Here is a 22,803-nt window from a genome sequence, read left to right as displayed (position 1 = left end):
GCAAGACCAGGGCCTGCCACGTTCCAGAGTGCTCTATGCCTCTGTGAGCAATGCACCCTGGGCCCCAACTATGTGTGTGAGGTGCTGTGCTGTCCCCGAGCCTCCAGAGTCCAGAAATGCAGCCCCTCACCATCTTCCCGTCCCACGTGGTGGCCTAAAACCTGAGCCAGTGCCACCCACCTTGGGGTCCTGTCTCCCAGCAGGGACAAAACACTCGTGGTGGCACTTTTGACACAGCAGGACTCACCCAGACGATAGTTTTGTCACCATCTCCTCCTACCCCCACCCTGGGTTGGGGCCCTCCCACCCACAGGCAGGCTGCCAGCCCTGGCACCCAGCGTGGGGCCCGTGCCCTGGTGCCCCGATGCCATCTTTATTCCTTAGGTGTCCCTGGGCAATTGCTCAGCTTTTGTCATTTCAAAGTAAGTGTCTGCCCACATGGGAGGGGAGGAGCCAGTGATGCCCCGGACCTCACCTGCCCCCACAGCCTGTCCCAGGCTTCCTGCTCCCTCCACAAACTTCCCAAGGTCATACCTCAAGACCGCAAGCCACCTGCCTCTAAGCAGATTTTTGTTGTTATTAGAAAATTTGTGGCTTTTTTTAGTCAGCGCTGTCAGAGAGAGAAGCTGCTTTACTGTGTATGACCCAGAGGTGCCGAGACCTCAGGCACTTCCAGAATTCCCGTGGACAGCCAGCCGGTGGGAGCTGTGGCCGCGCCCTCTGGCCTAGACCACAGAGCGGTCAGGATGCTCCGAGTTAACCAAAGTCACTTCCCCGAGGCTTTGTCACTCAAGAGGATGTGCCAGCCAGAGCCAGCTGCCCACCCTCGATTTCCAGGGAATCATTTGTTGTACATTTGCACTCGTGGGTCTAAGAGCTTAAATTATTTTTGCAAAATATTTTTAAACCATCAAAGATTATGTAAAAACTGTCTACAGTGTTATGTGAGCTCTGTTTAACCAGGCAAAATAACAGGTTTCTTTGGTGTTTCTCTAATCCCCATATTTGCCTGTCCTGGTTTGGTTTCCAGGGGTGGAAAGCAAGTCAGCATGTCCCCCTGAAGCCACCAGAACTGTTGTCACTGTGCCTCTCGAGGGTGGCTGTAACCCCAAGGCTCCTGTGCCCTCCCGGGGACAGAGGGCTGTCGGGCAGGGTCCCGCCACCAGGCCCACCTGTCTTTTGGCTTCCCTACCTGAGGCCATGTCTGTGACCCGGGAGGGTTGTGTGTGGGCCTAAAAACCTCCCCAACCCAGCGGTCTCTGGAGCACAAGCTTGGACACCGGCGCCAGCGGCGACACTCTTACCAAGGGCCTCACACCTCTGCCCAGGGCCACCTGCCTTCTCTCCCTGGGGAGCCATGAAGAGGGGAGCCCCAGGCTCTGGAGAACCCAAGTGGCACTGTGCCCCCACATGGAGCTGTAGCTGACAGAGGCTGGGTGTGGCACTGGGTGGCTCAGAGGTGACCTGGTGAGAGACAGGCTGAAGGTCAGAGCCACCTTGGGAACAGGTGGGGACAGCACCCATGTGTGGGTCCTGTCTGGTTGGGGAATTTCCTGCTCTTCCTCTCTGAGCTCTCCTCAGGACCCTGCCCAGAAGGCATCAAAGCAACCCGTGCACATGTTTTGATTCTTCCTGAACACAGAAAGCATCACTGCCCCTGCCCCTATGTTTGCCACGGCCCCTGGGAGGCCTGGCCTGGATCACTTCTCCCGTGAGGGGCCTCTGCAAGCCTGGGGCTGGGAGCAGCCGTTTCTAGGACAGCGAGGAGCTCCGCTGGCTCTCACCAGCAGCCCACTTACTGGAGCTAATTTCAGAAAGGCGGTCGTCTCCCTGGGCCCGCTCTGGGAGTCTGCGTGTTGGCACTCAGCTGGAGGACAAGCTGGCCCTGCTTCTTGAGCCTCCCCCTCCCACAATGAATCCTGGGGCCTCTGAGCACTCTGCACCCGCCCAGACTGCACAGGCAGCTCCAGCAAGAGGGTCCCCGGACCTGGATGTGTGTTTGGGGCCACAGGTCCACCTCCCAGGAAGCTGAGAAGTGGGAGTCACAGGGCTCCCCAACTCTCACCTGGGGGTGGCTTCCTAAACCCACACAAGCAGACATTCTCCAGCTTGGCCACCAAACAGTAGTGGCCTTCATCACATGGGTCTGCCTGAGTCAGCATGATGGCCGTTTCCGAACCCCAGGTGTCTCCACAGCAGCGCCCAGATACTGTTCCAGCGTGCACCGGGGGACATGCTGCGCCTCCACACAGCTGTCCCCTGCAGGCCCAGCTATACTGAGCTAAGGACATCCTGGAGAACTCCAGCACTGTGACCACGTAGAACCTTCTCATTTCAAAGGGCACCTGCAAAGCAGGCCCCTGGAGCCCAGCACGGTGGCCCACACCTGGTGAGATCACACCAGGGCTTCTCTTTCAGGGGATTTCTTGGGACACTGTCGGGCCACAGCCTGGTTCTGGATGCCTGTCTACCATGCCCTCCAAAGGAAAGGTGTGACAAGGCAGTGGAATCTACCCAGCCTAGGTCTCAGGTCTCAGTCCAAACTTTGAGCCAGTCCTGGGGACCGACAAGAACCCCTGCCCTCAGCCTCCTACCGGTGTGAGCAGAGCCCCCAGTCCCAGGAGAGGCCCAGGCAGCCCAGCCACGGCACCAGAGGGGCCAGACAGGCAGGCGAGCGCAGGCCTCAGGGGGTTGGGGGATGGGGACGGATGGAGTGGAGGGGAGCCAGCACTGTGGCCATCTGCCCTGAGAACAAGGACACCCTTGGGTCTAAGCCCTCACCCCCACCAAATCCATAAAATAATCCCTACTTTCCCTGAAATGCCCCAGTTCCAGAGCAGCTCCTCATCTGCCATCGTGCACACACTCTAGGAGCCGGGAGGCGTCACTGACCCCTTTTACAGAATCACAACAGGAGAGACCTCGGTGTCTGAAGGGGCAGGGGGCACCCCTCCTGCCTTGCAGGTGGGGCAGAGTGGCTGGTCACAGACCCTCAGCCCAGGGGAGACCACAGGAGCACTTGCTAAGGACCTGGCCCAGGACTCCCCCACCCCAACTGGGGAGCCTCCAGTCCGACCTCCTTAGGGACCTGGGAGCCTGCTCGGGATACAGCCTGGCACCTGCGTCACCCAAGGGCCCTGGGGGCTCAACTTCCCTTAGAGTGAGGCACAGGAGCAGGCCCACTGGGCATGCCCAGGGCACCATCTGAGATGAGGGTACAGTTCTGGTCCAGGCAGCATCTGCTGTAAGAGCTGGAGGGCCGAGCAGGAGGGCCCCACCTCTCAGGGCCGGAGCTGACCTCACACTGCATCTCCCACTCTTGGAGACTAGCAGAGTCAGGCCAAGTCCCCAGGGTCAGCTCAGCCCTGAGGAGGGCGGGTGGAGGGGGGCGGGGCCAGGGCTGGGCCCCAGGTGGCGGGAGTGGGCGGCACCTGCTGGGCTTTGCCTGTGTGCCAGCCTCACTCACCCATCACTTAGCACTTGCCGTCACTTTACCATCACTTGGCCCTTGTCACCATCACTGCCCAAGGTAGGTCTGATGAATGGGTGGTCCCTTAGGCTGAGAGGGAAACTGAGGCCCGGGGTTCCAAGACTTGCCCTGGTCTTACTGGGCTGACCTGGACAGACCTAACCTGAGACACCTCCGCCTGTGTGTCTTGCATCCCAGGGCAGCCGCCCTGAGTATCCCAAGGGACCCAGCCAGATGCTGAGGAGGACCCCCTCTGTCTGCGGGCGGGGTGGGGTGAGGCAGCCCAGAGGAAGGGGACCCGAGTTCGTCCCTGCGGTGCCTGCCAGGTATCGTGTGGGGGTGGTGCAGGCTGAGGGGCAGTCAGGGTGCGTGGGGCTGGAAAGCCGGGCTCAGCTGCACACAGGTGGGGCCAGGCGGCAGTGAAGGGCGCTGTGGACAGGGCCACTACCACCTCCAGACTGTGATGCCCCGCCCCCCCAACACCCATAGTTGTCCACTTGGGAGCCTGCTCTGGGGATTGGAACTTGGGGTCTCTGGGAGAGAAGCCACTGCACCCACCTCTTAGGTGCCCACCAGAGCCGCCCTGCCTCCCTGGGCTCTCACCCTCCCTCCTGGCTGTCTGTCCCACAGCTTCTCCCAGTCTGGCCACTTTACCCAAACACCACAAAGACCAGGGCCCACCCCCCACCCCCCCAGGATAGAGACCATCCACTGCCTGCAGCAGGCAGGGTCTCACTCCTGTCAGCCAGTGGTCTCCCTGCCCACCCTCCCAAAGCCAAGAAAGCCAGTCCCCTGGCTCCCAGCCTCAGGGATGGGGGTAATGAGACACCCTGGGCCCCTGGAGTGGGCTAAGGTGGCAACAAGTGACTTGCCCTCACACGTCACAAACCGGCTGATCTCCTGGGGACTCGACTTGTGGCTTTACCAAGCTGGTTCACAAAGTAGCCTGTGCAGTTTGTGAAGTTCCAGGGGAGACACTGGGCAACAGGAGACGCAGCTACTTCAAGTCCAGATCTACTGACCCCTAAGATCCCCAGCATCCCCAACCCCCAGCCAGAGATGCAAAGTGCAGTCAAATCTCCTAGTCGGGAATTAACTTGCATTCAGTGGGGGCTTTGCCCATGCAAAGCAAGGGAGGCTCAGAGGGGCCAGGCAGGGTCCCACCCCTTATGTGATAGTCTGCACTCCACCTCTGAACCAGGAGTTGGGAGTGAGCCTCGCAGTTGGAAGGTGGGGGCACTGGTACAGCTTCCTGTGAACCTGTTTGTGCTGTGTGCCAGTCCTGCTACTTCCCCAGCAGGGACAGTGCCCCAAACCTCTGCAACCCAGAGGCCCAGCCTTGGTAAGGCTTCGATCAGATGGGGACACGGCTCTGAGGGTAGAAAGTTCCCTCTGCAGTTAATTAGCCCTTTGGGGCAGGGTGGTCCAGACACAAGGGGCCTCATTAGTGAGGCCTCACACCCAGCCCTGCACCCTGTACTGCCCATGAGGCGCTGGTGGTGGGGCTCCAGGGACACCCCCAGTGGTTTGGGTGTTAGTGGGTAAGGATGGAGCCCCTCTCCTTTAGTGGGGGGGGGTCTCACCAGTGGGGAGGGAACATCTGGGGTGATAAAGGCTGACAGCCTTGGGGTTCTGTTACTTCTTCCCATGTCCTCCCACCCCAGGCTGGCTACTTCTGAAGCCCCCGACGCCATGGAGGAGTGGGATGTGCCCCAGATGAAGAAGGAGGTTGAGAGCCTCAAGTATCAGCTGGCCTTCAAAAGGGAGATGTCATCCAAGACCATCCCTGAGTGAGTCCCCGGGACCCGAGCCTCAGCCCTGCCCCACCCAGGGCCAGCTGCTGATTTGCATATCGCTTCCCTGCCCCGCACTCATCTGCATAAGCCCAGATCTAACCTGCACACACAGCCACTGGGCAGCTCCTCCGGGGGCCTGCTGCCCACCTGCTCAACCCTATCTCCCCAACCACAGGCTTCTCAAGTGGATTGAGGACGGGATCCCCAAGGACCCCTTCCTGAACCCTGATCTCATGAAGAACAACCCATGGGTGGAGAAGGGCAAGTGTGCCATCCTGTGAGAACCCCACACTCCCGGGCTTGTGCCTCTGTGAAAAGAACAACTCTGTAAAGGTGTGACTTTTATAAAGACTTCTGGGGATATCTGTGCTTTTGTACATTTTCTAATGGAGAAAGCAATGCTGGGCGTCTGGTGCAGATCTCAGATTATATGGGGGGACACTTGGGCATCCGGTACAAATCGGGGCACTGGCATGGATCTGGGTGTCCACGTGCACCACAGCGCCAGGCGTGACCCTGGGGAGGAGAGTGTGGCCCAGGATGTGTGGTGTGACTCAGCTACAGCAGGTCCCTGATGTGCAGACTGCGTCGCACAGCGTTGGAGACACCCTCTTTGAAGCGGAACCAGACGTCGCTCCTGCCCACTGCAGTGCCCATGCGCCGCTCCACGGCGTCAGTCTCCGGGGCTGCGTCCCCTGTGGGGCCACAGGGTTGGTCTTCTGCCTGACCCGGCCCCTCCCTCCACACCTCCCGCCCCACACACACCTGCACTCTGGGCTGCTGCTCTCTTGACGACCACACGGCCGAAGAAGTCTCTCTCGGTCTGAAGAGGGGGGTGGTCAGGCTCATGGGCACAGACAGAGGACACCCCTGCCGTACGGGGAGAGCTCTCCCAGGGAGAATGGGTCTCACGGCACCTCTGAACAGCGGCCCAGGGTTGGGGAGTAGACACCTCTCCCAGCCCCTTCCCTTCATTCTGTGCTGACCTGCTCAGCAAGTGTCCCCTCTGTCCCTCACCACCCTCACAGCTGCCAGCTCTCTCAAGGCCAGGCAGGAGGTGCCGGCAGAACCCACCCTCCTGCCCAGGTGGGAAACTAAGATCAGGTGAAACCTTGCCCTGCTGAGCGGCAGGGAGCTGCACCTCTTCGTGGGCCCCTCAAGGCTTAGAACCGGCCCGCACCAAGGCTGCACAGCCCCACCCGCACGGCCACCTTGCGGGCCCAACCTGGTCCTCCAGGGCAGCTCTCTTCAGGATGCTCTCCAGCCGCTGCTCATGGCTGCGTGGAGTGGGTAACTGTGTCCCTTTCCCCCCAGCATCCCCTGGTGGACCTTTGACCCTGGGGGGACTTCCATCCGCCTGCAGAAGTGGATACAATGAGATGATGGGCGGGGCCAGTCCAAGGGCAACATCCCCTCGGAGGGCACTGCCCTACCAGGGCCTGCTCTGCCCCAAACCAGAGGTGGACTCACCTGGGGGCTGCTCCCATCTCTGACCAAGGCCTCTGCCCGCCGCATCTTTTCCATTTCAATCTCACGAGCGATAAGCTGTTTCGCCTGGTAGGTGAGGGGCTTCCGGGCAGGCAGCTCAGGAAATCGGCAGACCTCCTCCAAGTTCCTGCTCAGGGTGGGCAGGGCAGGACACCCAGGCACCCACTCAGCGGTGACAGGGGTGGGGGCAACTCACACCACCACCAGATGCCAGAATTCAAAAGCTGCAGGGTGGGGCTTTGCCATGCCCCAGCCCAGGCCAGCAAAGGGATTATCCCTGAACCTCAGTTTCCTCAACTGCGTGTGGACCTGAGAGGGGACCTCCTACTTCCCCGGGAGGGAACAAGACATCATGGCAAGGCTGGGCTGGCACTCAGGAACCTCCTCACCATCGACACAGAGGAGCATCTGCATCCCGGAAGCACTGGGGGCCCTGTGGAGCAGCAGGACCCCGGGGCAGCGCTCCATCCCCACAACCATCTCAGGACAAGAAAACGATGCCCTCGGGAGCACGAGGGTCCTCTAGGGAAGCTCCCGGGGAGCACTTGGGTGGTGAGAGGTTCTGCAGTAAAACCTCAGGTCCCCAGGGCTCTGCCCAGCGTAGGCCCACTTCACAATCAACGTGAGGGCAAGAGCTGGGTGGGGACCCCAATCCCCAACCTCTGGCAAATGCAGACACTGAGACACACATCTCACCAAGGTGACGCTTTCGGACTCCCGCCCCAGCCCCCTGGTACCCCCTTCCCAGGTGGTACAGACTCACGGCTCCAGCCTGTAGACATACTGCCCATCAGGTGTGCGCTCCTGGCGGTAAGTTAGGCTGTAGGCAAGCATGATGCCCACCAGGCTAGCCAGCTGCAGCTTCTCACGGGCACTGTACAGCTGTGTGCTCACCTGTGGGCAAGTATGCAACAGGCAGGAATGCTAAACATACCCAAGAGCCCAGTTCTGCTGGAAGCCACACCTTCCCCTTTTGGGTGAGGCACTCACGGGGCGAAGCTTAGGCATGAGGATGTCCAGGAGCAGGCAGAAGGTGTCCAGGACAAGGGTCTGGGGTGCCACTCGGCTGCGGGTGGCTGGTGCAATACCTGACACCAGCGTCTGGATCAGGTTCTGCATCTGACCTATCCGGTTCTGGGCCTGGGGTGAAGGACAAACCAGAACCAGATCAGCCAGGACACTCCCAGATGTGGGGCCCAGCTCCGACAGGGGCAGGGTGCAGGGCACACCTCCTGCTGGCTGCTGGGGAAGGCAATTCTCGGCACATGGCTGGAGGCGAACAGCAGGTGGAAGGCCACGGGCAGGAAGGGCTGATAGCGCAGCAACTGGAAGCTCTGGCTGTGGTAGGCGGCCTGGCCCAGCAGGTCCTCAAAGGCCAGCCAGTCGAGGGCCACACACACGGTTCCCAGGCTGGAGTCCCGCAGGCGCAGGCGCAGGAAGTTGTCAAACAGGCCCTGCGGGCGGTACGTCCCTGAGCCCCTTCGGCACCATGGCTCCCCCACAACACAAGTGCTTCTCACCGGGCCCTGCACTGCCCATCTGCCCCGCTGAGTCTGGGGACTCAGGACAGCAGCAAACGCCAGTGAGTGGCCACAGATGGCCAAGTGGGGGACCAGAAGGGCCCACCTGCTGCCCAACTCTGGTTTTACCAAGACCTGGGATGTACAGAAAAGAACCCCCACCCTTACCCCTACACGTAGGAAGTTCTGTCCATCAGAACTGAGGGACGAGCCCTCAACTCTCCTTCCATGAGGAAGTCCCACCCACTCCTACTACAGCTCTGCCCTCCTCACTGTGGATTTCTAGATTTGCATGGATCCCTGACCACTAACCCAAATCGGCTTAGACAAACAGCTTAAGTCGGGCTTTCGGGGTAGAGAGGCGTATCTGTCGGCTGCTCAGGTAGGCCAAAATCCCTCCCTGCCCTCTAACCCACGTGTCCCCATTCCTGCAGCTGCTGTGCAGATTCAAGCCCCTCCAAGTCCCTGGATTGGGCTGCCCAGCTGTTGCTGCCGTCTCTCCTGCTGGTTCCCAACTGGCAGCCAGTGATCCTATCAATCAACGCCCCCACCCCCCAGCCCCAGCCCACTGCCTCTCCCTCCTAGCCCATGCTGGTGGCCATTCCCCTACCAGCACTAGCCAGCCCCTCCTCCAGCCCTCTGCCCTGCTCACAGTCCCCGATGCTGTTTCTGCCCCACCTCACTCCCACCCCACCTGCTTCTTCTGGAGCTTGGCATTACCTGAACCGTCTCCTATTCACTGGGAACAAAGGAACACCCCCCCCCCCCACCCCACGCCCTGAAAAGAAGGTTCAGGTAGAATGTGGTTACCTGGACTACCTTCTCATGCTCGCCCGTGGAGGTGGCCACATGTAGGATGTGGTAGAACCGCTGCGCAGCCATGGTCAGGGGTGCCTTGGCAGCCTGGTGCCCTGAGCCCGTGAGCCCGTCGCCCAGCAGGAGCATGTGGGGAGGCAGAGTGGGGTCCTGGCCCACACGTCTCCTGCAGAGGGGGTGCTGAGGCTGGAGTGGGGCCCCCACCTACCTTCTTCCTCCTGGAAGCACCCTCCCAATCCGAGATGGCCCGAAGAAGGGGCAGTGAGGGAGGCTGAAGCACAGCCTTGAAAACAGGGCCCAGGCAGGCCTGGGCCTCTGCTGGCAAAGCAGGGCCAGACTGCACGTGCAGTGTTTGGTGTCTGGGGCCGGGGCACCACGATGTCCAGGTGGAGCCTGGTCCACCCGCTCATCCTGTTCCCCCAACTACCTCTGGGCCCGGGGCAGCTGGAAGACCTCCTGCCACACAGAGAACAGCCCCTTGCGCTGGTCCTTGAGGCCGACTCGTGTGGTCTGCACTGCCCGGACGCTCAGCTCCCGCTGGCCCCGCCCATGCAGGAACTGCACAGAGAGTGTGGGAGGTGAGAGGTCGTGGACCCCTGCCCCACCACATCACAGCCGGAGTCCCCCTGCTCACCTGCAAGGTATTGATGCAGGCACGAATATCGTTGTCTGTCTTCTCACAGAGAGCTGCCAGGGCACCCGGGTCAGCCTGCAGGCCCTGCCGTAGGGAGATCTGCAGGAAGCAAGAGCATGGGTATCCGCATGCCCCCCATGCCCCACCTTATGGCCACGTCCTCCTTGGAAACAGTTGAGTAGCTGCTCTCGTCCTAGAGGAGATAAAGGCTGCAATGCCCTATGAACTGGTCTTGCTCCCTGCTAGGGACTACCCACCACCAGAGACCAAAGTAATCCAGTCACCCCTCACCCTGAGGACCTGGGCCACTGGGAGTAGGGGGTAGTAGCAGTGACAGCAACAAAGGAAATGGGGCCCTGGATGCAAGAGGGAAAGGATGGGGAGGGCCATGCTCCCCCACCCCGTCATGAGGAAGGTGGCCTAGGCTCTGTACCCCGCCCCACCTCCACCGACCTCCTGCAGCCGCTGCATGAGCCTAGTGGGTACTGTGGGCGGAAAGTGAAGCAGCAGAGCCTGTTGCTTTAGCTGTCGCAGAGAAGGCGCAAACCTGTGGGAAGGGCACAGAGTGTGGGGGGAAACCACCCTGCCAAATCCCGGCCTCAAATCCACTGGGGTCCTCCACCCCCTGTGGAAGCCCCACCCAGTGAAACACCCTCAGGCCCCCACCCACACCCCTGCCCCAACTACTCACTGGTCATTACAGATACAGATGACCGGTCTCATCAAGACACCCCCATCTGGCCGCAGCCGCCGCCCCTCACCGGCCAGCACGGCCAGGCTCCCTGGCTTTGCCTCCTTTGGGCCCTTGCGCTCAATGATGCTGAGAAGTACATTGATGGCAGCCTGGGGGAAGGTGCAAAGGCTGTAATAAGCCACAGTCCCCACTGCCTACCCACCCACCAGTCAGGCACCCAGGCCCACCGTGGAGGCCCCATCGATCTCGTCAATGACCAGGCAGTTGGGCTTCCCACCAGCACCCAGCACTGACTCCATCTGCGTCGCTGCCTCAATGTGTGTGCGGAAGGCCTCCGGGCTGCGGTCGTCACTGGAACCATGAAGCAGGGGAAAGGCCATCAGGGCAGCTGTGGCCTGGGCCAGGGCAGCAGCCAGTGGCCCTGGCAGGATGATCTCCCAAGGCCAAGCTGCCACACTTACACCTTGAAGCTACTGCAACAGGAGACCCCACAACACGGCCACCCCAAATCCCAGTGACCCGAGGACCCCAGCCCCACCTCTGACCCACCAGTCTCCCAGACTCAACGAGACACACGAGGACAGACAGGAGCCCCAGAAACCGGGCCTTCTCTTCCACTCACCTTGCATTCATTTCTACCACAGAGTACCCAGCGTGCTTTGCTATTACATGGGCCAGGGTGGTCTTGCCCAGCCCAGGGGGTCCACACAGCAGCGCCACCTGCAGCCGAGACACGAAGACAAGCTGCAACCTGCACCACGCTTGGGTCTTCACAGCCCCACCACCAAGACTAATAATCCTATCCTGTGAGGCCTGGTGCTGAGGAATGTCCTCCCTACCTCACCTGTCACCAGGTGAGGACCCAGCATGTTCACCGCTCAGAAGCAGCACTTCAGAATGAGAAGCCCTGAATAAAGCCAGTGATGGGGAGGCCTGACGGGAACACACCTGTTACTGACGTGACTGACCCCCAAAACTACCCACTGTCCATCACAATCACCCTTTGGGAGGTGCAGAGCCCTTCAGAAGACACCGACTTTACCTAAATCATTAAAAGAACTTAAGTCCCACTCACACCCCTGACACCCCACACCGACACATCATCACACCCACAGACATGGAGGCAGTAAGTGTGAACATGCGGTGGCCCCCAGAGGTACAAAGGCACCAGCCAGTGAGTATAGCCCTGGGCTCAGGGGTATATACAGTGCAGACAGGAAGGGCTCACTTTCTGCCGGGGCCGCCGGCTCTGGTCCAGCTCAGCCTCCAGCATCTCCTCCAACACCTGCTCGTGGCTCTTCCACTTGCTGGTAGTTGTGGCCTCCTTGCCAACCCGGGCTGGCTCCACACTGGGCCTGGGCTTCCGGGCTGGCCTCTCTTGGCCAAACACCACCAGGTCCCACAGCTTCAGCCATTTGAGGAGGCAGCGGTTGGTGAACTGTGGGAAAGGAGGCGTTACCTGAGGAGACCACCAGCGCCAAGGATTCGCCATGTCTGTCCCTCTAGCAGACACAAGCCCAAGAACACACACATGGAAGCTGAGGCTGAGCAGCAAGTGACTGACACCCACTAACCCTGCTGGTGAGTGGCAAAGTGAGGTTTGCCAAGAGGCCTCCATCCCCGTAGTCCTGGTCCTGACCCCTTCAGGAACCCCCACCATACCCAGGGCATCCCACCCAGGGATATCAGCTACTGAGAGGAAAGAAAACAGAAGTTCCAGGCTCTGGATCCCCAGCCCGTGTCACAGATGACCGACAGCAAGTTGACCCTGTACTGGCCTCAGTTTTCCCACCTACCACTCAGCAAGGCAGACCAGAGCCCTGCCCTCCCTTCTGACAGCCCTGTGTATGTTATTTGGCTGGACCCTGAATTCTCCCCTCTCGGCAACAAGAAAGCCAGTCACACTTAAGCAAGTAAGAAACCTCACATCATCACTGAGCAGCTCAGTGTAGTGCCGGGGCGCAAACTCATCAACCCAGAGGTAGTGCTGGGAGTCGTCTTGGCTGTCGGCTGGCACCTCCTCAGGGGCCTCCTGTTCCCCCTCCTCTGTCCTGAGGCTGAAGAACACCGTGCCCTGAGCTGCCTTGCCTCAACTCCAGCAGGGATTACCCCCCACCCAGAATTCAGGTTGGCAGTCAACAGTTCAAGAACTGATGAGGGTCCCGGGAGCAAAAGTGAATCACCTGTGCAGTGTATCTGAGAGCTGCTGGGCCTCTTCAAGTGACCGCTGCCGTCGCTGTGCACAGTAGGGTTTGCGATCAGGATGGCTCAGACAGCCACAGTCACCCCAGAGCTCCATCACCCCTCCCAGCAAACCCAACAGACCCCACCTCAGTGTCAACCTGTTCCTTTAGAGAGGTGAAGGGCACACCCAGCAGATCCAGCTGGCCACGTCCACGCCACTGGATGTCCAAGAAAGGGCTCTGAGAGAGGGAGAGCAGCAGTCACCCCTGGACACCCTCCTAGGTAGGTCACAGGGCTACTCACGCCCCCCTCCCAACAATGCTCAGGGACCCAGTCGGCATTCCCTAGCATCAGTAGGCCTCGAGATGGAAGAGCTCCCTCTAACCAGGGACCCAAAGAGGAAAAGCTATTGCTGGCGGGGGGGGGGGGGGGGGGGCAGGAGGCAGCTCAAGAGAGGTGAAGAAAAGTGAGAGGTGAAGAGATAGAGAAAGAGAAGGGGGAAAAGGAGGGGGAGAGAGTACCCCCTAAGTCAAGTGAACTCCTTGAGCAGTCCCCAGGGTCCCAGTGTGGATATGCTGCCCAGGACCCTTTTCTGGGCAGCATCAAGCCTGCCAATCTCGTAGGAAGGCTGTGGCCGGCCTAGCCAAGCCCCATGGCCAAATAGCACCCACCTGCACCCCAGTGCCCACTGGGTCAGCCCGCAGCACCAGAAAGGCCCGGTCACCACCCGTGGAGGTCACATTGATGTAGTCCTCCAAAACAGGGGGTCGCCTCAGGACCGGGTTTCGAATGGCTGGTGAGGCTGGTATGAGACCCATGTCAGTACCAGCATCCATGGTTCTGAGACAAAAAACAGGGCTGTCTTGGCACTCTTGCTCTGTTACCCGCAGGCCAGGGGCCCAGATCCACCCTCTGCTACCAAGTCCTCCCACAGGTCTCCAGCCCCAGGCTTGGGAACTTTTCTGAGGAATGAGACCTTCCTATGACCTGGGACACCTGTGCCCAAGCAACACACCCCTCGCCCCACAGCTCAGCTGGGACCTCAGGACTCGGTGGGGGGGTGATGTCCTGAGGAGGAGAGTCAGGAAGCAGCAGCTCTTCCATCTCATCCTGACTGAAATTCAACCTCTTGACCGCCTCCAGCCTGGGCCGCTTGACTCTGGGAGCTGGGGAGACACACACTCTGGGAAGGAAAGAGAGGCACCCCACCCCTGCATTGCACCCCACCCTGTGGGAACTGCAGACATACTGAGGGGTAGGGACCTGTCCCTCTGTACGTCGGTGGCCAGCTGCCTCTTGCTGGCACCGCATTTGCGGTTCCCTGAAGGTCCAACTGGAGAGCCCAGAACTGCAGCGTCCCCTCCAGCTATGGCCTCCTCAAACATCCGCCGGCGCCTGCCCCTGGATGGTGATAGGGCCGCTGTCCCTGCTGGGAGAGAAGATCCACAGCAACCGCCTCAGGGCAGCCGACCTCCACAGAGAGCTGCCCTGACGCTGGAAGGCCCTTCTCTCTCCAAGGAGCCCCCGCTGCCCCAGGTCACAGCTGCCTGCAGCCTTCGCTCTCCTGCCCTTCTCAGAGTACGGTCCCCGACTCCTGGGGACAGACCAGGACCGTGTTGAGCTATACAGGACGAGACCGCGGCGGAACCCGCGCCCACCTTCCAGCTCGGCCAGCACCTCGAGCTCAGCAGCGAACTGGCTGTGGAAGTCGTCCTCGACGCCGTGCAACTCCCGCTCGTAGTCCTCCACGGCCATGCTGACCCGCGGATCCCGCTAAGCTCACCATCCACTCCGAAACTCCCGCGACCGCGCCGCGCGCAAATCCTGCCTGCAGCGTCCCAGCGCCGCCAATCAACGGCAGGCGTGTCCGGCAGTGCTCCTCATTGGTCAGAGGGCTGGCCCGGGCCTAGGCATGGCTGCGCGCGCAGGTCGAGTTGGGCAGCGTTAATGCTTAGACTCACAGCGGCAGGTCTCGGGACCTCACCATTGGCCCTCACGGCCGCCTGTCTGGGAGCGTGGGCGGGGCTGCACGGGCAGGAGAAATGCTGCTTTGAGGCCCGAACTATAGGTCCACTGGCCTTTAGTCGCAAGGCGCAGGGACGCGGGTGGCAGAATCCAGAGCAGGTCAGCGGCATCCAGGGCCCAGACGGCGCGGCCGGACTGCAGGTCGATTCCAGAGTGGGTGGAGTCGTGGGAGGAGCTTGCAGTCGGGGTCCATCCTGAACCCCTCGGCTCGTGCCCACACACGCAGGAGGTTGGGGCTTCTGTGGAGAGCAGGTAGGGGATGAGTGCCTGCGTAAGTGCGATGTAAGTGGACGAAGGTAAATTGCATCCAGCGCCCTCCACCCTTGCACCTTGCTGACCTGTGTCGCCCCCCGGATGTGGGGGGAGGGCATAGTAGCCGCTCTCTACGAACCTATCGCCACTCAGAAAAAGTTCCCAATCCTGCACTCCTGATCTGTTGGGAAGGGTCGGTGGGAGTGGGCTGAAGAGCAAGACTGCTTCCCCCAAGGCCTGGGTCTGGGCGGTACTGCGGGACTGCCCCATAGTCAGAGCAGCACTGGCTCCCCTCACCTTGGCCACACTCTCATCGTATCTGACTCTCCTACTTGGTTCAGGGGTGAGAGTAGTAAGGAGCCCAGTGGATGCAGGCATGGGGGAGGTGCACAGCCTTGCCTGACACAGACTCTGTAGCTTCAGATCCAGGGCTGAATTGTCCATCCCAATGGGGCAGAACCCTGACATGGGCTGGTCACCCCATGAACCACCACTTTACATGCTTGCCTTGCATTGCAGGCCCCTGCCATGGAGCCAGGTAGCATGGAGAACTTGTCCATCTTGTACCAGAGCCGTGACTTCCTGGTGGTGAACAAGCACTGGGACGTGCGCATTGATAGCAAGACATGGAGGGAAACGTTGACCCTCCAGAAGCAGCTGTGCCACCACTTCCCTGAGCTGGCCGACCCAGACACCTATTATGGCTTCAGGTATGTAGGAGTGCAGCAGAGGCAGCTCAGGGCAGCTTCTGCTGGAGGGAAGTGGCCACCCACAAGCCCAGCCACTTCTGTTCCTTTGCTCTATGCCAGGTTCTGCCACCAGCTGGACTTCTCCACCAGCGGAGCACTCTGTGTGGCTCTAAATAAGGCAGCTGCAGGCAGTGCTTACAAATGCTTCAAAGAGCGACGTGTCACCAAGGCTTACCTGGCTCTGGTAAGGGTTGGCCAGTCCTGGGGCACGGGGACTCCAGTGCTCAGCCCACTTTGGCAGGCCCTGAGTGTCAGGGAGCCTCCCCTGCCTTGCAGGTTCGAGGGCACGTCCAGGAGAGCCGGATGACCATCAGCTATGCTATCGGCAGGAACAACACAGAGGGTCGGGCCCACACCATGTGCATCGAGGGCACCCAGGGTACAGTGGGCCAGGGGGCAGGGGCCACGGGGCATGTTTCACCCAGGGGCACCTTCGGTGAGTAGGGCCAGCCTCAGGCAACAGACTTGTGCTGGCATGGACTGGGGCCCCAGGGCTTGCCTGACCAACCTTCACAGCCTCCCTTTCTCCTCCCCAGGCTGCGAGAACCCAAAACCAAGTCTCACGGAGCTGGTGGTCCTAGAACACGGCCTGTATGCAGGTGACCCAGTCTCCAAAGTGCTGCTGCAGCCCCTCACAGGTATGTTCGGGAGCTAGGGCCAGGAAGCTCCCCAGGCTGCTCACTGTCATGCCCTGTCCCTGGCATGGTGGGTGCCTGGTGTTGGCATTTTCTCGAGCAGTGACCTACAGCATCCCTGTTACACAGGAAAGGAAAGTAGCCCACAGGAGAGGCACAGTAGCCCAACTGGGGCCACCCCAGCCATTGCTAGCAAAGCTGATTCTTTTCTGCACACTTAACCCTGCAACCTACAGCCCTTGTCCAACAAGTGGTTTTGCTGGTCTGGGTGTGAAGCAGTGAGAAGTCTGGCCTGAGTATACTGAGTCTATGCTGGCTCTGCACTCACCAGAGGTGACCCCAAAAGTTGATTCCCATCCTGAGCTTTTACCCTTGTCTGTAGCAGGGAGCAGGGAGGGTTGCTGTTCCCGGTGCCTGAGGCAGTGAGTTGGCAACTGAGATCAGTGAATGGTAGCGGGCAGCGATCGTGGAGTGGCACTCCCATCTCACTGGCCTTCTCTCCCCACACAGGCCGGACACACCAGCTGCGCGTGCACTGCAGTGCCCTCAACCACCCTATTGTGGGGGACCTGACCTATGGGCAGGCCTCAGGCCGGGAGGAGCAACCGTTCCGCATGATGTTGCACGCCTTCTACCTGCGGATCCCCACACAGGCTGAGTGTGTGGAAGCCCGCACACCGGACCCCTTCGTGCCCACCCTCGACGCCTGCTGGAGCCCCCACACTCTAGTACAGCCGCTGGACCAGCTTGTCCAGGTCCTGCGGACTGCCCAGGACGCTAAGCCCACAGAAGGGGACACCGGGCTCTGCAGCCCCTCTGTGTGCCTGCCAGGGCCAGGCCGGCCCCCACCACCCCCTGCCGCTCCTCCCGAGACAGAGGCACAGCGGGCCTCATGCCTTCAGTGGCTGTCAGAGTGGACCCTGGAGCCAGACAACTGAGAGTATGGGCCTGCTGTTGGGGTGCAGGCTGGGACTTCCAGGTGGATGGGGGCTGTGGGTCAGAACCCTAAGCCCATCCCAAGGCACAGGTGTCCCAGCCACTGAGGACTGAGGCTCCACCCCAACTGCAGCCAAACCTGAAGAACAGACAGGGCCAGCAGGGGGAGCCAAGCAGCCATGATTATGGAAGAGGAAGGGCTCAGGGTACCAGCCCCCAGGAGAAACCTAGGCCTGTCTGTCCTCCCAGAATGCTTTTCTGGCTCCAAAGCTTCACCCCAGGACCTGTTTTGTAGATTGCCTAAGGGTCACCCTGGAAAAGGGCTGGGATCAGCCCTTGCCTGGGTAGGTTCCTCCTGGGGCCCTACTCCACCCTTAGAGCACCCTGCCCCAATTCTGCTCAGATCCTCTGTGAGATCACCCCAGTTCCGCTGAGCCACCACCATCTTCACACCCTGACTCGTCCCCTGCCTGGCCAGTCCTGCCTTGTGCCTTGGCTTCTGCCAAACTCTGCCTGTAGGCCTCCCACCTCCACCTACTTCTGACATAGTGCTGCCCGGGTTGGGGGGTTGGGGGGGTCCTCCCACACAGCCACCTGTTATTAGACCACAGCCTAGGAACCAGGGCAGCCCAGCCTCTACCTCTGTTCCCCACAACATTCCCCGATCACTCCAGCCATGACTGGGCTCGAGTACTTAGAATAAAAGCTCAGTGACTAACTTTGTGAATAACCATGAATAATTCTAATGTGGGGATCTGGGGGGAGCCCAGACTTCTGCCCCCTTCCCTGCACCAGGCAGTTCTTTGCCCCAAACTCCCCTGCAAGAACCAGGACTGCCCACCTCACTGTGTCCCCGTACAGTGAGCACCTGCCTGCCCTGCTGGGGAAAAACCGGAGCATCCCTGGCCCTCCCAGCCAAAAGCATTGCAGCTTCCATCTAATCTCCCCAGGATCCTTCACAGAGCCACTGACCTGACCACTATTATACTGGCTTAGGGCTCTCCACTGTGTCAGAATGCCATGGGAGGGCTGTCACGTGGGCCACCAGCCAGTCTGAGGTCACGTGCTATGTCCCTGCACTTGGCTGGATTGGACCCCTCTTACTGGGTGACACAGGTCCTGTTTTGACACAGGCTCCTGAGCTGACCTACCTGGGATCAGCAGGAACTCGGCTGGGATGGAGCCAGCAGCAGCCACCATAGGGCCTCTGCAGAGAGCCAGTGCCCAGTCCCTGCTCCTGCGCCTGTTTCATTTGTATTGGGAGGGTCCCACGGGATACCCGTATTGGCAGCCCAGATGGTTCCTGTGGTGTACGCAGCATGACTGGCCAGGGGTGTGATGGGATAGCGTCACCAATCCCCACCCTGGCACACCTTTTTCCAGTTCTCACTCTTTCACGTCAGGACACATCACCTCTTGCTGAGACCCGACCCACCCCTCCCTATCCACTCTGCCCCTGTCCTCATACCCATGCCCCTGTCACATCCCACTCGCAGGTGCCCAGCCTGGCCACAGGGTCTGGTCATGCTCCCCAATCACTGCTCTGTGGCCACAGGGGAGTAGCTCAGCCTCTCTGGACCTGAGTTTCCTCACCTTTGAACTGGGCATGGAAACTGTTCCATGGGCCAAGGCTGACTCAGTGAAGCATTGCATGGAAGAGCCAGGGCAGGATGCAACTCTCCAGCCCAGCAACTGCTCTGTGGCCGAGGTCATTTGTCTGGCCTGGGCCTGGGACTGAGCTGCAGTGAGCAAGCCAGCATGTGGCCTGCCCCACACACTGCCTGCTTCCTGTTCTTATCTCCTCTGACCTGTGGAGTCTCCAGCCCTGAAATGGGTGGAGACTCCACTACCATGTGACATTCTGCTGCCCCCAGTCCCCCCAGCGTGTACAGCCCTAGCAAGCCCTCAGCCAATAACTGGACTTCCATGGGGCCTGTGTGTGGCCCAGGAGCGATCTGCAATTGGTCCCTCCAGCTCTTGACCAAGCAGGCTCAGGTCAGCGCCTCTGCTTGGCCATAAGGCTGGCTTGTTGGGCACATACCACCATGTGGTGCAGATGGCAGTCATCCGGTAGCTGGACCTGGGTGTGGGCAGGTGGGGAAGTCACTCCTGCAGGCACCCTTCCTGCTGAGCCTCAGAGGCCTGCCTGGTGGGTTGGCCCCAGGGTATGTGTGGCACACTCTCCACCATCAAGGCTGCCCGCCTTGTGCCCACATACCTTCCCTGCTTCTGGTACTACATGTGCCTGGCTCTGCTCCAGCACCCACAGGAAAAAAACACGTCAATAAACCTAGGCACCACCTTGAGTCTGCATATGCCTAGTACCCCTGCAGGAAACACACATGCACACATCTGTGTGTTCCCAGGCATGTGTGTATAGGCCCCATGTGCACGCGCACCAGCACACACAGTGAAGGTGGGGTGCGTGTGTGTGGACGCGCACACAACCCTCTAGGCACAACACCTCGGTGGGAAGGGGTGACGCTGGGCAGCTGCCAACCATGTGCTCAAACTCCCGCTCCCCTGGGGCTAAGAACAGGTGCCTGCTGTGCTGGGCCCCAGGGGCTGACATAGTAGCGTTGCCTGGCACAGCCTCAACCCCTGCCCTGTGCATCGGCTGGGTGGACGTCACTGCGGGAGTGGGCGGCTGCACAAGAAGGGAGATGAGCAGGGATCCTGGTGCCCCAGCCCCGCACCACCACTGTGCCCCAGGGCTTGGCTGCAGGGACGGACACGCTCAGTGGGCTGGGACTGCTAGTGTCTGAAGTGTGTGGCACCTGGTTACAGCCCTCCGCACCCAACGGCTGCTGCCTGGTCCTGGATCACCACCCTCTACCACAGAAAGTCTCTGTACTCAGGTGAGGGCCAGGGGTCTGGGTGGGAGCCATTCCTCGCTGGACCCACAAGGTCAGGCTTCTAATCTGGTCTCTGCATCCTTGGGCAGGTAGCTGAGCCTCTCTGAGCCTCCATTTTGCAGGCCTGTATGGGATGGTAAACGCTCTGTCTTTCTCCTGGGCCAAGTAGAATCCAGAGGCCCACAGTCACCCCAAGCTGTGAGGCTGTGCAAGACTGTGTCTGAAAGTGGGTGTGGCCAGGTTCCCTGATGCCCCTCACCTCCCAGGACCTACATGCCCAAGCCTCACAGCTTTGGTCTCCACCACAGCCAGGGCTACCTAGGGGACTGCACCAGGGGTTGTGTCTGGGGCCAGGTCTCAGCCCCAGAGAGGGACAGAGCTGCATGGGCAGCCCAGGTGTGGGGGTGAAGCCATGGCCACTCCAGGGCAAGCTGGGTAGCCACCAGGTCTCTCCCGCAGCTGCCTATGGGGACTCACTGGGACCGCTGCCCCCTTCCCTGTAACTCAAGAGATCTGTTCATCGGAGACACCACACTCCAAGCCACAGCCTGTGGTCCCCTGAGCCCCAACCCGTGATAAGAAAGGTCTGGCTCCCCCTCAGCAGCTCCCTTTTGTTCCAAAGGTGTGTCATTTGTGGGGTTGTGCCCTCCCGGAAGACGGGTAGACGCAGCTGTAGCCCAGCTCGGGTTGCCTGCCCTGCAAGGCACCCCTCCTGCATGCCCCCGGACGGCACCCTCCTAGTTTGTGCCCCTCGGCTAAGGCTGGTTGGGGAAGACTGTGGAGCTGGCCTGTCACTCTGTCTCCTCTCCAGCTCGTTCTGGACCTGCCGCCCAAGACCCCGGTGCCTTCCTGCCAGAGCAACCTGTGCACGTCGCGCAGCCATGAGCCCCAGAGCAGGTGATGGCTCCCCTCAGAGAAGGGGCTCCTGGGCCGCGTGACGGCAGGTGTGGGGAGTGCCCTCGCTCCGGCCACTATGTCCTCCTGAGCCTCCTGCAGCTGGCTGAGGGGTCCAGGAAGGGAAGGAGAAGGGCAGGCAGGGCACTGGGCCTGGGTGTCCAGGAGGGACAAGGCAGGAACGAGAGAGGTCATAGCTAGAAGGGGCTCAGGAGGAGGTGGGAGTTGACCCCTAGACCCTCTGCTTGGCCATCTTGGGGCTCAGACTGTGAGGACAGAGCCACGAGGATGGGAGATCCGCGTGTATAGGTACACACTGTACACCACACATGTACATATCACACACGTGTGGGCACACATACGCACTATCATATATGTGTGTGCATGCTTCCACACACAAAAGGTACACAGCACCAGCTACAGGTGGGAACACATCATCACACATGTATACTGCCATCCATCAGACACTCAGGTGTACTATACTTGGGCCAGCACACCACGACAGGTGCGTACAGGCCACCACACATATGTGCGTGTCACATATGCGCACTATTGGGAACACACACATACAGAGTCAGGCAGACACATGTATAGCCAGACACACTGTCACATGTACATTCCCCTGGTCAGACACACACCCACCACACACTTAGGCCTAGGCTGCTACGCACAGGTGACCAGAGCCACCTGGCTTTTGAGGTTTCCATTTGGGGCAGTCGCGGACCCACCTGGGACACAAGGACCCTGTTCACGTGCTCCCTCTCAGCAGGGCTCAGCCTCTCAGGGGCAAGTGGCTGTTTACGGCCCATTCTGTTCCAGGTGCCCGGGCGAGCCTGGGTCTCACCCTCTTCGTGTGGCTCACTATCTACTGCTCTTGCCCCCAGGCCAAGGGCTTCTCCCAGGAAGGGCTGGAAGCCAGCAGGGCCAACCTGTGGGCCAAGTAAGTGCCAGCCCCTCCTGCAAGCCCTGCGTCCATGAACCGTGTCTCCCACAGCCGACTCCCTGACAGGCCTGGGGGGGGGGCAATGAGAAGGAGGCACCACCTCCAGGGTCCGCACCTGGCCCAGGTGCGGCTGTGGCAGGACTGCTGACTCCTGGCTCTGACCTGGGGAACCTGGCCCTGCCGGCCTGCCTGGCCCACCTTGCCCTGACATGGCCCAGAGTTTGGTGTCCTGCATCAGAGTCATGTCCACGTGGCTCACAGCAGGTGCCCAGGTCATCACAGCTGGCTGGGTCCAGGGTCCCTCCTGAGCCCCCCAGTGCTTGCACTGCCCCGCTTGGCCTGGCAGGCAACTCCTGCCCATCCTGAGTTCTCATCCTTCCTTATACTCTGAGACTTTGCCGCCCTGTCAAGCCCCGGAACAGACTCTGCATCATTTCTGTGCACTTTCCAGGGGTTTCTTGCTTAGGCTCAGCTGTCCTCTCCTTCCCCGCGGGGTTGGAGGTCACTGATCAGCCATCAGTAAACTGATCAATCAGTTGACTGACCCAGCAAGGTTGGGTGCCAAGTTGGAACAGCTGGGCCCAAGTTAAAGTCCAAAGAGACCCCCTCCTCATGCACAAAGTTTATCAGACTCGCACCCTGAGGAAGGCTCAGCGAGGAGATGCAGCCAGCTGCAGTAGCCCAGCAGATGCCCAGGCCACATCTTCAAATGCTCAGCCATTGCCGGGACCAGCTGGGAAAGAAGCGGAGACCCAGCATCTGGGCAGGGACGCCCCTGCTCAGAGCTTAGAGCCTGAACGGGCTGCTTACAGGAGGAGGGAGGAGGAGGGGGTGAAGCAGGGGCCTCGCCCGTGTCCAGGCCCTGCCTGCCACACTTCCTGGGTCTCGTTCCTTCAGTGTTGGGGTCCGACCT

The 22,803-nt window shown here is 60.4% G+C and overlaps 3 protein-coding genes across 8 annotated transcripts; 2 read left to right on the top strand and 1 right to left on the bottom strand.

Annotated features, from left to right (window-relative positions):
* Positions 1-3,457: 3,457 nt before the first annotated feature.
* On the top strand, positions 3,458-5,628 carry GNG13 (G protein subunit gamma 13). 2 transcript variants are annotated; one of them, XM_037157369.2, is made up of 3 exons: positions 3,458-3,529; positions 5,134-5,259; positions 5,441-5,628. In XM_037157369.2, the coding sequence occupies exons 2-3, from the start codon at positions 5,162-5,164 to the stop codon at positions 5,544-5,546; spliced, it is 204 nt and encodes a 67-aa protein (XP_037013264.1). In that variant the 5' UTR covers positions 3,458-3,529; positions 5,134-5,161; the 3' UTR covers positions 5,547-5,628. The 2 variants fall into 2 exon arrangements, with proteins under 2 accessions (XP_037013264.1, XP_053527441.1); XM_053671466.1 differs by lacking the exon at positions 3,458-3,529 and having other exon boundaries at positions 5,117-5,259.
* Positions 5,596-14,431, bottom strand: CHTF18 (chromosome transmission fidelity factor 18). 2 transcript variants are annotated; one of them, XM_037157370.2, is made up of 22 exons: positions 14,260-14,431; positions 13,851-14,030; positions 13,617-13,767; positions 13,273-13,441; positions 12,748-12,840; positions 12,601-12,653; positions 12,345-12,474; positions 11,646-11,855; positions 11,040-11,137; positions 10,645-10,768; positions 10,415-10,566; positions 10,177-10,270; positions 9,724-9,822; positions 9,517-9,647; positions 9,084-9,255; positions 7,983-8,207; positions 7,744-7,893; positions 7,517-7,647; positions 6,736-6,880; positions 6,491-6,622; positions 6,031-6,088; positions 5,596-5,960 (listed from the first exon to the last, which is right to left on the bottom strand). In XM_037157370.2, the coding sequence occupies exons 1-22, from the start codon at positions 14,354-14,356 to the stop codon at positions 5,824-5,826; spliced, it is 2,931 nt and encodes a 976-aa protein (XP_037013265.2). In that variant the 5' UTR covers positions 14,357-14,431; the 3' UTR covers positions 5,596-5,823. The 2 variants fall into 2 exon arrangements, with proteins under 2 accessions (XP_037013265.2, XP_053527440.1); XM_053671465.1 differs by having other exon boundaries at positions 13,851-14,027.
* Positions 14,432-14,580: 149 nt separating this feature from the next.
* Positions 14,581-17,907, top strand: RPUSD1 (RNA pseudouridine synthase domain containing 1). 4 transcript variants are annotated; one of them, XM_037157387.2, is made up of 6 exons: positions 14,581-14,725; positions 15,398-15,588; positions 15,688-15,811; positions 15,904-16,006; positions 16,164-16,265; positions 16,773-17,907. In XM_037157387.2, exons 2-6 carry the CDS (start codon positions 15,407-15,409, stop codon positions 17,198-17,200), a joined length of 939 nt encoding a protein of 312 aa, XP_037013282.1. In that variant the 5' UTR covers positions 14,581-14,725; positions 15,398-15,406; the 3' UTR covers positions 17,201-17,907. The 4 variants fall into 4 exon arrangements, with proteins under 4 accessions (XP_037013282.1, XP_037013280.1, XP_037013281.1 ...); XM_037157385.2 differs by having other exon boundaries at positions 14,581-14,908; XM_037157386.2 differs by having other exon boundaries at positions 14,581-14,922.
* The last annotated feature ends 4,896 nt before the right edge of the window (positions 17,908-22,803 follow it).

The sequence above is a fragment of the Artibeus jamaicensis genome, unplaced genomic scaffold, assembly GCF_021234435.1.
Source record: "Artibeus jamaicensis isolate MK-2021 breed Jamaican fruit bat unplaced genomic scaffold, CSHL_Jam_final contig_700, whole genome shotgun sequence".
NCBI lineage: Eukaryota > Metazoa > Chordata > Mammalia > Chiroptera > Phyllostomidae > Artibeus > Artibeus jamaicensis.
Note: the sequence above shows the minus strand (reverse complement) of the source record. Positions and strands in the feature narration are given on the sequence as shown.